We start from the raw sequence: 12,424 nt of genomic DNA, 5'->3' as shown, positions 1-12,424 counted from the left end.
GAGACCTGCAGTGTTTGAGGGTATAGTTTCCATTTATTATTATTATTGTGTATTTCTGAAGCAGCAATGTTCTCTGCATTATATAGGGACAAAGCAACGCAAACTCAGAAACAGATATCCTGCCAGTGAGAACAACTTCCTGTGAGGGGCACAAAAACAAAGGACTGCTCTGATCCCCGCAGTTGCAAAATATGAGGATATTAGAAGTCACCTTGGAGTTCCATGACCTGTATAAAAACACTTGGCCTTCAGACTCATGTTTTTATATGGTCATGGAACTCCTCCATAACCAGAGTGGGGGGCCCGGGGCCCACAGCGGCTGCTGTATCAGGGACCCCCTCCGCGCATTGTGTTTTTGCCACAACCGGCCTGAAGAAGGGAGGTTTTGGCAGGAAGAAGCAGAGGAGGGTGCGGATCTTGGCCCAGTCAGACGTTACCCGTAACGTAGAATATCCTTATACTTTACAAGAGGGGGTACGCTATTCATTATTTATATATATATATACACACACACATACACACACACACACACACACACATATATATATATACACACACACACAAATACATACATATATACACACTATTCATTGCATAGACATCCTTGATTCCACAGGTATTTCAAGAAACCATGATAGCCGGTCTCACTAAATACAGTAGATCCACCATTTTACGCTTATGAGTATGTAAACAATTGTGCAAAATATGGGAAAACTTAAATCAGGGGATTCAAAATTAAAGGGACAGCTCAGTGTAAAAATAAAAACTGGGTAAATAGAAAATAAAAAAGGTTTCTAATATAGTTAGTTAGCCACAAATGTAATGTATAAAGGCTGGAGTGACTGGATGTCTAACATAATAGCCAGAACACTACTTCCTGCTTTTCAGCTCTATAACTCTGAGTTAGTCAGCGACTTGAAGGGGGGCCACATGGTACATTTCTGTTCAGTGAGTTTGTAATTGATTCTCAGCATTCAGCTCAGATTCAAAAGCAACAGATATGACCCATGTGCCCCCCCCCAAGTCTCTGATTTGTTACTGCCTGGTAAGCAATCAGTGGAAACCAAGGGAGGTGCAAAGCAGGAAGTAAGTGTTCTGGCTATACTAATAGGGACATCCGTTATCAATCAAGCTCCAAATTACAGGAAGGCCATCTCCCATAGACTTAATGTTAATCAAATAATTCTGTTTTTTCAAAATGATTTCCTTTTTCTCTGTAATAATAAAACAGTACCTTGTACTTGATCGCAACTAAGATATAATTAATCCTTATTGGAAGCAAAACCAGACTATTGTGTTTATTTAATGTTTAAATGATTTTCTAGTAGACAAGGTATCAAGGTATGAGTATCCAAATTAAGGAAAGACCCATTATCCTGAGAATTCTGGATAACAGGTCCCATACCTGTACTGCACAACCCCCACTGTACACTAGATTCTCCTAAAATACAATAAAAGCAATGTTCACACAGTTCAGATACATTTAATATGAAATTCAAAGAAGGAAGATTAAAAAGTTTTGTACATAAAAAGGGGAAATGGACTTTCACATTAGACACAGACACATTTTTACAAGACACACACACACATAGTGAGACATTAAAAAGAGTTGAAAGCCTACACCTTCATTATTTATACTGGTACCAATAAGTCAGAAGAGGACTGTTCCAGTTCAATACCCTAAATGTAACGGTCCATGGGTTCTGCTTTCGGGTGGGATAATTCTACAGTTTTGGAGGAACTAGCAGATTCACTCCATGTGAAGTCATTAACAGATATGGCTTCATAAAGGTCAGAGGTGCACAGAGTCCTCCTGCGAGTTTTTTTGGCTACACCGACAGGTTTGTTCTCTTTAGTTGGGCTCTGGATTTGGTCCTTAAGTAGCGGTTGGGAGGTTTCCACTTGTGAAACTGAGGACATGCATATGGACTTCCGTCTGCCTGTTTCTTTCCTCTTTTCCTCCTGTACCCAGAACAATCCAGCCACACCAGAATCCCTTCTCAACCTCATACTACGTCTCACCTTCTTTTCACTTGGAAAGCTGGACCTCAGGGCATCTTCTATGGACAAGTCTTCCTCTCCCATGCAGGTGCCTAATTTATCCTCCAAACATTGTGATTCAGCAGGAGGATCGCCTTTTATGCTCTTCTCTGCAGAACCTTCTGATTGATCCAAAGATAAAGCTGAGCTCCTGCGATGGAGCCTTGAAGACCTCCTTGATTTTTTGGTTTCTACAGTTTCTGTTGCAGAAGATAAGACAGAATCATGTCTGCTGTTGGTTTTACTGGCTTCTAGCGGATTCTCACTATGATGGGATGGGATAAGTCCATTGTTAATAAGCTGCAAATCAAATGTTTGCTTTTTTGGACTCTCAGTATTGAATGCTTTGGATTCCAGTAATGCTAAAGTAGGCTCCTCTCCTCTTGCTTGCTGTTTACGCTTAATAGACCGCCTTCTTGTTCCGTTCTGTGAAGGTATTTGAACGCTGACCTTGCACAATTCCTTCTCCTCCAGAACAGTCTGTTGCTTCTCTAACCTCAATTGGTCAGTGGCATGGAGGGAGTCTTCACTACTTTGGGAGTCGGTCTGGATAAAGGAGTCTAAACTGGTCACAGTAGATTGAGATATATTTTTAGGTGGATCAGTATGGCCAATATTCGGGGATTCAACTCCTAGACAGACTTGTCCACTGTCTGCTTCTTGTGAGGTTCCTTCTATTTCATCCTTCTCATTAGAGTTACTCAGTAAGAAACACTCCATATTGGGTTCAACTTTTCCACTTCTCCTTAACACACTTTTTGTCTTTGTGGGCCTCTTTTTAAGCGTTGAGTTCCCATGTCCTAAAATGTAAAGGAAATATATAAACATAAGTAGCCTGAGGAATATCTCCTCAACACCTGAAAGGGATTCTGTGCTATGTTATTCTAGTTTTCTGATGTTCTGCTTCAACAAACTTCACCCAAAGTTTTAAGATTGATCAAGGATCTTGTGGTCAGATATGAACTGATGTATAGAGAATAATGTACCCACTTCTATGAAATATATTTTAGAAGTGCCTCTCATCCCAGCATTATACAAGATGGTTTGATGATGGTTAATTCTGCTGTGCATGGAAAAGTCCTCACGGGCTGAGGGGCAGGAGTAAAGTAGCCCTGTAGGATGTAGAACACCCCCTGATGGATCCCGGTTGAAATGAATTCTCTGGAAAAAGCTTGGTAAGTAGAAGTGATACATTTATCAAGGGTCGAAATTTGAATTCCTGTGAGTTTTTTTAAAACTCCCATAAATTTGACCAATTGAAATGTATTAATAACATCTAATCTTTCCAACTCGGACGAATTGAAACTACCAGAAAACTCATATCGAATTCATTCAAACTAGATATGCGTCAGGAAGGCTGCAAACATCTCCAAATTGACCCCTTGACCTCTCCCATTGATTTAAACAGCAATAAGGCAGGTTTTAGGCTTTGAACAGTCAAATTCGAAGTCTTAAAAACTCGAATCAAGTTTGGATAACTCTAGTCGAATTTGACAGTTTTGATCATAGTGTGGATACAACATAATGTGGTCAGATCAGCCAATTAACATGCATTGAAGCGGTGTCCGTGCAAATAAAGCAGCAGCTCATGGTTACAGGTAAAAGCAAGCAAATATAAATCTAATTAGCAAATGGAAAACCAGCATTGCCAGGGGAAAAGTCACCGATCTAACAGGGGTGATTGTTGTAGTTGAATTTAAAGAACTTTAGGTAGATGACTGCTTTATATTATATATTGGAATAATTGTCCTCCATACAGGCTGACTGCTGTTTGCAATACAGGTGGAAGAACTGAAGTCTCTGCGGAGGAATATCACAGCTAATACATTCTCGCTCCATTTCCTCCCCGTGGCACAGAGTCCACTTTGACATATCTTACACCAGTACAGATTTGTAGTGGAGATTTCTAGGTCTTGGTTAATAAAGAAGTTCTGGGTAAGTACAATTTTGTGCCAGAACTGCTGCGAGTTTATCCCTGAGCTAAAACACATGCTGGGAATCCATATTCTATGATCAAGGACATGAAGACTCACCAACAGAAACATTTTAAGGTGTAAAACCTGCGCTTACCCTGCAAGAAGCCTGGGGCTGGTGGGGTGGGGTAGCACTCAGGAAGTTCTGGAATGGGACTGAGAAGCGGCTTTTTTGAGACCGTCTCCCGTTCCACATATTGGGGTTTCTGGTTACACTTCTTGGATTTCCCTCTGCTCTTCTTTCCTTTCCCACGTGCTGCTTTGATCTGAGATGTTCAACAGGGAAATCATTCTTATTGGCACACAGAATTGTAGGACAACCAATTACACTCTAATTAGCCTTCAAATACTCATAAACCTAGGCTGGCCACAGACCCATTTAGCAAATCTGTTGGGTCATTAGCCACACAAGCTGTACTACCCCACAGGTGCCAGTGCATTTGGCCTCTTTGTATGAGACCAGGCTTCTCCAAATCGGCCAATCAAACAATGGGACAATCAGATGGGTATCCAGCTGCTTAGCCTGTGAGTGGTCAACTTTAATTCACTGAGGTCCACTTACAGTTAGAGGACAAATATATAAAATACAGCAGCTATTCTTGGCAATATGGAGATTAATCATAACCTCTTTAAGGAGGCTCAGTCAAACCCCTATATTTTTCCTGCAATTTGTAGTTTATATACATTCGCCCCTATTTCCAAATAATTGTTTGGGTGCTAATCACATGAAATACACAATGCATAAATTTTTTTAGCTGCAAACAGATGGAATGCTGGGAAGGATAACTGACCCAGTGAATAAATGGCCTGCTATATGGAAACGCTTGCACAGAACTGGGCTAAATCTCTGCCATTGTGTTTTAAAGCACAGCCAGGGCTGATGCTGATCAGATGCCAACTAAAGTCTGGTGTGGCTCTTACTGGGATTTCAATATGGACATGGGCAGAGCTAGGGAAGCGGATACATGTAAAAAACAAAAATTAGAGATGCTCTCCTTGTTTGTATTCCAAGCAGAAGGCATGCAGAGAAGGAAACCTACATTTCCATTTTAATAGAATACCCTATAGGCTACAGCTCATCTAAGAGGAACCAATGTACAATCAGGGCAGTTGCTGCTCAAAACCACTACATGCTGGTTTTGCCCTTATTGGGCCAGGGATAGTTCAGGAGCAAAATTGAATTTCCTTCTGCCTTCCATACTCAAAATGCCTTTCATGTGTACTCACTCTACATAGGCCGATGATAAAACCCTGCACTACATTGATGAGCCCTAAATAGGGGTGGAACTGGTCTGTGGTTGGGATCTGATCAGAAACTGCCCTGATTGTGCTTACACAGTAGGTATTCCACAAAACTTGAATGTTTCGGAGTGAAATAGGTTTTTCCTTCCCAGGATTCGTTCTTTGCATACAAATGAAAAAGAAGGTCTCCTCACTGCAGATACTTCTAACGTGGATCCTATTTTAGGGATCGTTGCACACAAAGCCCACCCAGTAGGGACATTCAGGCAATTGCCAGATCAAGCAGACCTCAGAGAAACACAGGTCGAGAATCCACTCTTCCTTTGCTACTGCTCTGCCTGCACCCGAAAACTTTGGCTCTGTTTGGTTGCAGGCAGAAGCCGCTGATTTTTGCAGGTAATGCAAAAACTTGCATTTTCTGTCTGTGTGCACCTGAGAGGCAGCAAAGGAAGAACGGTGAAGTGGATTCTTGGCCTGCGTTTCTCCGCATGCCAAGGTCCGTTTATTCTGGCACTAGGCCAAAATAAGAGAGTGGTTCATCTCAGTAGTAAATGTGTATTGATAAGTTGCCAACTTCAAAATAGTTTGTTTGAAGGGTTTATGCAAAGTTGTTTTAAAGGAGAAGGAAAGCTAACGACGCAGTTTATTTCCAATATATTAACCACAATAGTGCAAGCTATAACACTATATTTATTCTGTAGAATGCTTTAACATACCTGAGTAAACAGCTCTAGAAGCTCTGTTTGTTTAGGCTAGCAGCTGCCATATTAGCTTGTTGTGACCACTTCCTACCGGAGTCTCTTCCTGCTCACTTATAGCTCTGGACGCAGATTACAGCAGGTAGGGGGGAAGGGAGGACGAGAGGAGCAAACTCATGCCCTGTCCTGGAGGTTTAAGCTGAAAACAGGAAGTCTGATACAGAAGCCCATGTGTACACAATAGATGGAAAGAAATGCTGTGTTTCTTTTGACAGAGGACTCAGAGCAGCATTACTTTGAGGGTTTACTGGTGTTTTTATATAGACCTTTCTGATAAAGCTTACTTAGTTTTAACCTTTCCTTCTCCTTTAAGCCGACATGCACCATGCCCTCCCATTAACCCATCAATGACAAACACCAACATAACATTTTGATTCATTTGTAAAGAAGACATTCTACAGGCGTTAACTCTTTACATACTGTCAACCAAATAAACAAGTAGGCGGAAACACAGCATCTTTATATGTGAGCCTTGACCTGCAGGAAATCGGTGGACATGCAAAGGGTTAAACAGTGATCGTTTGTTTGGACATTTAAACTGGTCTGTTCGTCATGGAAGTGGTTTGCAAACTCCCATGACAGTTTTCCAGTCATCTTTACCCGGTATTACTAACTGGAATAGGGCGTTCTTGGTTGAGCTGGAATCTTGGATGCAGACGCTGTTCTGTCTCATTATGAATCAGCTTTATAGACTGGCCTGCAAATACTTCTGCTCTGCTTTGGTTGAATAGGACTTGTTAAACTCTCTCCAGCATGCACTGTAACGCTCCCTTACACTGTTTCAAATTAGCTGCAAATTGGCACTGGGATACTCCAACTACCTCGCTAAGCTTTGACATTTTCACAAACAGCTGGAAAATGTTTTGTAGCAAATAAATGTCAGTAATATTTAGAGGATTGTGTTATTATTGGTAGTAACTTTTCGGGATGCACCGAATCCACTATTTTGGCGAATCCTTCGGGAAATATTCGGCCGAATGTAAAAACATTTTTTACTTCCTTGTTTTGTGACAAAAAGTCACTCGATTTCCCTTCCCGCCCCTAATTTGCATATGCAAATTGGGATTCAGATTTGATTCGGCTGGGCAGAAGGACTCGGACGAATCCGAATCCTGCTGAAAAAGGCAGAATCACAAACCAAATCCTGGATTCAGTGCATCCCTAATAACTTTGCCGTATTAGTTGTTAAAAAAGCAAACGCAATTCACACCTGCTGTTTATTAATTATGTGCCTTGACAGAAATATGAAAAAAATCAAATTGCGTCTGGACAAGATATTCAGATAAATCTGCGTTTCATTCAAAACTTTGCCAAAGTGCTAAATGATTTCAGTTTGTTATTTGTAAATAACATTCAATTAAAATCACATTGCTGTTTCAGAATATATAATTGTTACATAAACCTGTTAATGTATGCTATCCTTTCTTATGGTATTCTGTTGAACTGAGCACTTGCTTTCTTGCTATGAATGTGTGTTTGTGTTGCAGACTTTTACCCTATCAGATCTAATATACAATTCACTGACTTGGGATTAAAGGGGAACTATCGCGAAAATGAAAATTTAATATAAGCTTCATCACAATGAAATAAGAAACTTTCTAACTACTATCATTTAAATATTCTCCATCATTTCTAAAATAATCAAGTTTATATTCACTATCCCTCTCTCGGCATCTGTTTCTCTTCATTCTGTCTTCATGCAGCAGTTGGGTGTCAAATAGTCATTGACAATTAGATCTAATATTTCTTGTAGGGGGCTCCTTTCCTAGCAGATGTATTAGAGCTCATTCACATACCTGATTCCAGTACAAACAAAATCTAACAAAATTATTGCCTTTTGCACAAATCCTGCATGTAGAGAGACATGATTTCTGGTGGTTTTAAGAGTAATACATCTTCTAGGCAAAAGGAGCCCCCCTATAAGATATATTGGATCTAACTGTCTATGAATATCTGACCCCAACTGCTGCATGAAGAGAAACAGATGCTGAGAGAGGGATAGTGAAGATGAACTTGATTATTTCAGAAACAGTACAGAATATTTAATCGATTGTACTTAGATAGTTTCTTATTTCAGTATGATGAAGATTATATCACATTTTCACGATAGTTCCCCTTTAACATTAGGTTTCCTTTGCAGGGACTTCAGTGCCTTCCAATATAATTGCTCCTCATCCTTACCTGGTATGGTATCTGCTATCATCTTTAGCCCTGCTTATGTCACAATCTGGTTGGGTTACAGAAGACAAAGCTGCCTAAAGCTAAATATCTCCTTATATGTAATTTTTAAAGCACACTGAGCATTGCAAGAAAGTATATAAAGTCTGTAGAAGAAAGAAGACTTAATTTGTCTAGGCATGACAAGTAGATACTGTTAACTGGCCCCTGATAAACTTGACCCTACAGTGTGTGAATGTGACCTTAGATTGTAAACTCCTCTGATTCTGATAATCATTGTGAAGCGCTGAGGAATATGTCATCACTGAAAGAAATAATGTTCACATGCCATACAGACCTGTGCTTTCTTGGCCACAATTCTTACAATCTTCTTGTCCCTTTTAGACTTGCCCTTTTCTGCAACCTTTGCTGGGCTGATGATGTCCTCTGCCTGTGACACACTAGCAGAATCTTCCTCAGAGCTGAAACTCTGTAGACAAACAGTAATTTGCTGTAATATCCACTGTAGGTAATGTAGAATACAACTGCATGTGTACTAAACAGACAACTACTGGATTTCAACACACAGCCTTCCCAAGCAAGTACGGTACAGGCAAACACATAACATGTGCTATACAAAAATTCCAGTAATGAATATACTGTGCAATCATATCCTGCAGCACTGTACCTTTTTCTTCAAAAAAGAGCGTGTCACTCTGCTACCAGCAACAGAAGCAGCAGGCCCTGGGACATAGAAGCTTTTATCTGAAATATATAAATGAACTCCTTGGATTCATTCCAGAGTGGAAAAAAAAATGGTTAGAATTCTTAATCCCCGCTTGTAATTTTCAGCAAGGGTTAAAGGAGAACTATCGTGAAAATAAAAATTGAATGTAAGCTTCATCTCACATGTGGTTATTTTTAAAGTGTAAACACCTAGGTTAATGGTGCAACTCCCCCCCCCCCCAAAGGATGTATTAGATCTAACTGTCAATCAAACACTGACTCCACCTACTGAATGAAGAGAGACAGGAGGAGAGTGAAGAGTAACTTGATTATTTTTATAAATGGTGCAAAATATTTAATTGATTATAATTAGAAAATTTCTTATTTCAGCAAGATGAAGCTTATATTACATATTCATTTTCACAATATTTCCCCTTTAAGCATTTAGGGGTGCTAGAGCTGGACTAGAACACTATAAAGTAAAATGGTGTTTAGCTGCTGAAATCCAAATACATTGTGATGAACTGAGCATTGTCTCCTTTTATAAATGTCAATTCATAAAAACCTTTCTTGTTGGTAAATATTCCATATTTGATAAATCGGCCAGAAGACAAAGCATACTTGGCATCCTTCTCTTTAGAAGCTGCCACAAAAGCAACATAAATTGCACAAAGCTTTAGTTGCACGCATGTATTGCAGCCTGTATAGGATTACCAGTTTCATTCTCTGTGTCTGACTGTAGAACAGAAGGACTCTTCTCTGGAGACGAGATAGCTGGGGAAGGGGAGAGAACCAGACCATGTTGCAAAGTGGACTCATCCAGCCTGCTTTCTTCCATTTCATGCCTCGGCTCAGCTTCGTCCTTCTGACCTTTAAATAAATACTCATTTACTGTTATAAAAATACTTATTTATATAAAAAAAAATAATACTTATATGGTTATAAAAATACAATGAACTTATTATATGACCTGGAAAAAATATAGAATAGATATACGCAGTAATTCTGTTCCAAGAATTATTTTGGCAGAATAACTTTTTTAATAAGTTTTCACTGCTTTTTAAAGAAGGAAAGCTACCAAAGTGGTTTATTGCCAATAGATTAACCTTAATAGTGCAAGCTATAAAGCTACATTTATTCTGTAGAATGCTTTACCATACCTGAGTAAACAGCTCTAGAAGCTCGCTCTGATAGTTTAGGATAGCATCTGCCATATTAGCTTGGTGGGACATCACTTCCTGTCTGAGTCTCTCATAGCTCTAGGCTCAGATTACAGCAGGGAGGGGGGGAAAGGGAGGGGGAGAGAGGAGCAAACTGAGCATGCTCAAGCCCTAACCCTGGAGGTTTAAGCTGAAAACAGGAAGTCTGATACAGAAGCCCATGAGTACACAATAGAAGAAAAGAAATATGGTGTTTCTTTTGACAGAGGACTTGGAGGGTTTAATGGTGTATTTATATAGACATTTCTGGTACAGCTTACTAGTGATGTGCAGGTCGGGTTTTTCCCAACCAGCATCCACCCTCCCTGCACCCGTCCGAGCACAACTTCCAGGTTCCTTTTATAGACCCGCACCAACCAGCCCACCCATGACATCACAAAAGGGACAGGGTGAGCAGGCTTGCGTCTATAAAAGTTCAACCCCGGAAGTCGGAAACCGGCATTTGTAAGGACCCGGAAAGTGGGGGTGCGAGGTCGCCTGCAGATCACTACAGTTTTACTTAGTTTTAACCTTTCCTTCTCCTTTAAAAGTGAAGAGGTATAATCATTTTTGGAGTGCCAATTTGTTAGCCGTGCTTAGCCAAGTCCCTGGGACATTGCTTCTCTTTGCAGAAAACTGCACTGGCCCAGGTTACTACCGTAGAGGTGACATCACCATCTTATTTTGTCTCCCAGAGATCCCTTGCGACTAATGTGTGTGTGTGTGCAGTGAAAGCTGAACTTTAAAGCATAAAGCCATCTTTTTGCATTGCATGTGCATACACAGCCTAGACAGAGATCTTCATAGAGAAAGATGATGGTGACGTGGCACTCCTACAGTAGTACCCCAAGGTAAGCAGTTATAATCCCAGGGGAGTGCCTCACAAATTGACTCCCCCTGTGATTATACCTTAACTTCTCCTTTAAGTGTGTCACTGGGGAGTCAACCTGCAGTATTCCCTTTAAAGGGGTCAATCACCTTTCAATCAACTTCTAGTATGACACAGACAGTGCTATACTGAGACAATTTGTAATTAGTCTTCATTTTGTGTGATTTCCAGTTTGGCATTTTAGCAGACCGTAAGATGAACGCGAGAGTAACTGAATAGAAAGATAAGGAATAAAAAGTAACAACAACGATAAAATATTAACCTCACAGAGCACTCGTTTTTTTGACTGCTGGGGTCTGTGACCCGCATATGAGAGCTGGAAAGAGGACAAAGAAGAAGGGAAAGGATTCAATAACTATAAAAAAAAAGCTAATAATGAAGAAAGATTGAAAAGCTGAAAAGGCAATTCTAGAACATACGATAAATGTACTTAAATGTGAACTACCAATGTAAATTACAGTGCACTGCTTCTGAGCGTAAGGCATTTTTTTCATAGTACCTTGAATTTCAGTCAACTCTGCTTCAAAACACAATGACAGTGGCTTAAGGGTCTCCTCCTGGAGAAAGAGAAACAAAACAGATTGTTGAAAACATAACATAAAATATCAATACACACACACACACACACACACACACGAATGCTTAGTCAGTTCTACTGATTGCACTACAACACTCACTTCCTCCTCAAAATCAAAGTTCGGCTGTGGCAGTGATTCTGATGGTTCATCTGCTCCTTCCACCTCTTCGGCTGTTGTACTGCCCTCTGATTTGCGGTGGTGATATGGTGTCCCGCCACGACGCAGAGGAGTGTTTGCTGGTAAGAATCTATCAAATAACTCAGGGCTCAGAGCTTTCCCAAAAGTAACTCGCTTTTTCTTTACAGAACTATTGCCAATTTCTGTTTTTTTTACACATTCATCGTCCCCTGGAAAAACAAAAGACACTTATAAAATCTGACATACAGATCTGTTCATCTAGTCATACACAGGCCTATAGAAGCTATCGCCTAGGCCCCTCCAGTTGGGGTGGCCATTAGTTCTTATATCGGCCCTTTTCTATGGACTTCCATATTGATATCTGGGCAAGTTAGAAAATCTGTCAGACAAAGACAGATGTTGAGGTCCTATTCAAACAGGTGCCCCAATAACAGATCAGTCCGATATGGCCCAGCACATGGATGGCCAAACTGACCAACGATCTGCCTGTTGGAAGGCCAAAAGGCTCAGCTTCATGTGCAGGAAAAAACCCCTGACTGATGCAGAACTCACAGAATCTCCCTCAGCAGCTCTGCTTGCAGTAAATGTGAAGAATCACATCCATTGGTGTAATAAATGCAATGAGTACCAGCTTTTCTATTTGGAAAAAGAAATCATATTTTTGAAGAAGTGTTCATTTGCTCTTCTGCCTGGTTAGGTAAATTTTGCTGCTTAGTGAACATCG

The 12,424-nt window shown here is 40.3% G+C and overlaps 1 protein-coding gene across 9 annotated transcripts in view; it reads right to left on the bottom strand.

Moving 5' to 3' along the window:
- Positions 1-1,467: 1,467 nt before the first annotated feature.
- Positions 1,468-12,424, bottom strand: part of LOC100462920 (cell division cycle associated 2) — a 24,814-nt gene continuing 13,857 nt past the window's right edge. For 6 of the 9 annotated variants that reach the window (XM_041584836.1, XM_041584837.1, XM_041584832.1 and 3 more), the window contains 7 exons: positions 11,662-11,909; positions 11,484-11,541; positions 9,611-9,766; positions 8,859-8,956; positions 8,529-8,660; positions 4,111-4,279; positions 1,468-2,840 (listed from right to left, as the gene is read on the bottom strand). In XM_041584836.1, the coding sequence (XP_041440770.1) occupies positions 1,681-2,840; positions 4,111-4,279; positions 8,529-8,660; positions 8,859-8,956; positions 9,611-9,766; positions 11,484-11,541; positions 11,662-11,909 (2,021 nt within the window). In that variant the 3' untranslated portion in view covers positions 1,468-1,680. 9 annotated transcript variants of the gene reach the window in all.

This window comes from Xenopus laevis, chromosome 3L (assembly GCF_017654675.1).
Source record: "Xenopus laevis strain J_2021 chromosome 3L, Xenopus_laevis_v10.1, whole genome shotgun sequence".
Classification (NCBI taxonomy): domain Eukaryota; kingdom Metazoa; phylum Chordata; class Amphibia; order Anura; family Pipidae; genus Xenopus; species Xenopus laevis.
The sequence above is the reverse complement of the archived record's forward strand: the minus strand, read 5'-3'. Positions and strand labels throughout refer to the sequence as shown.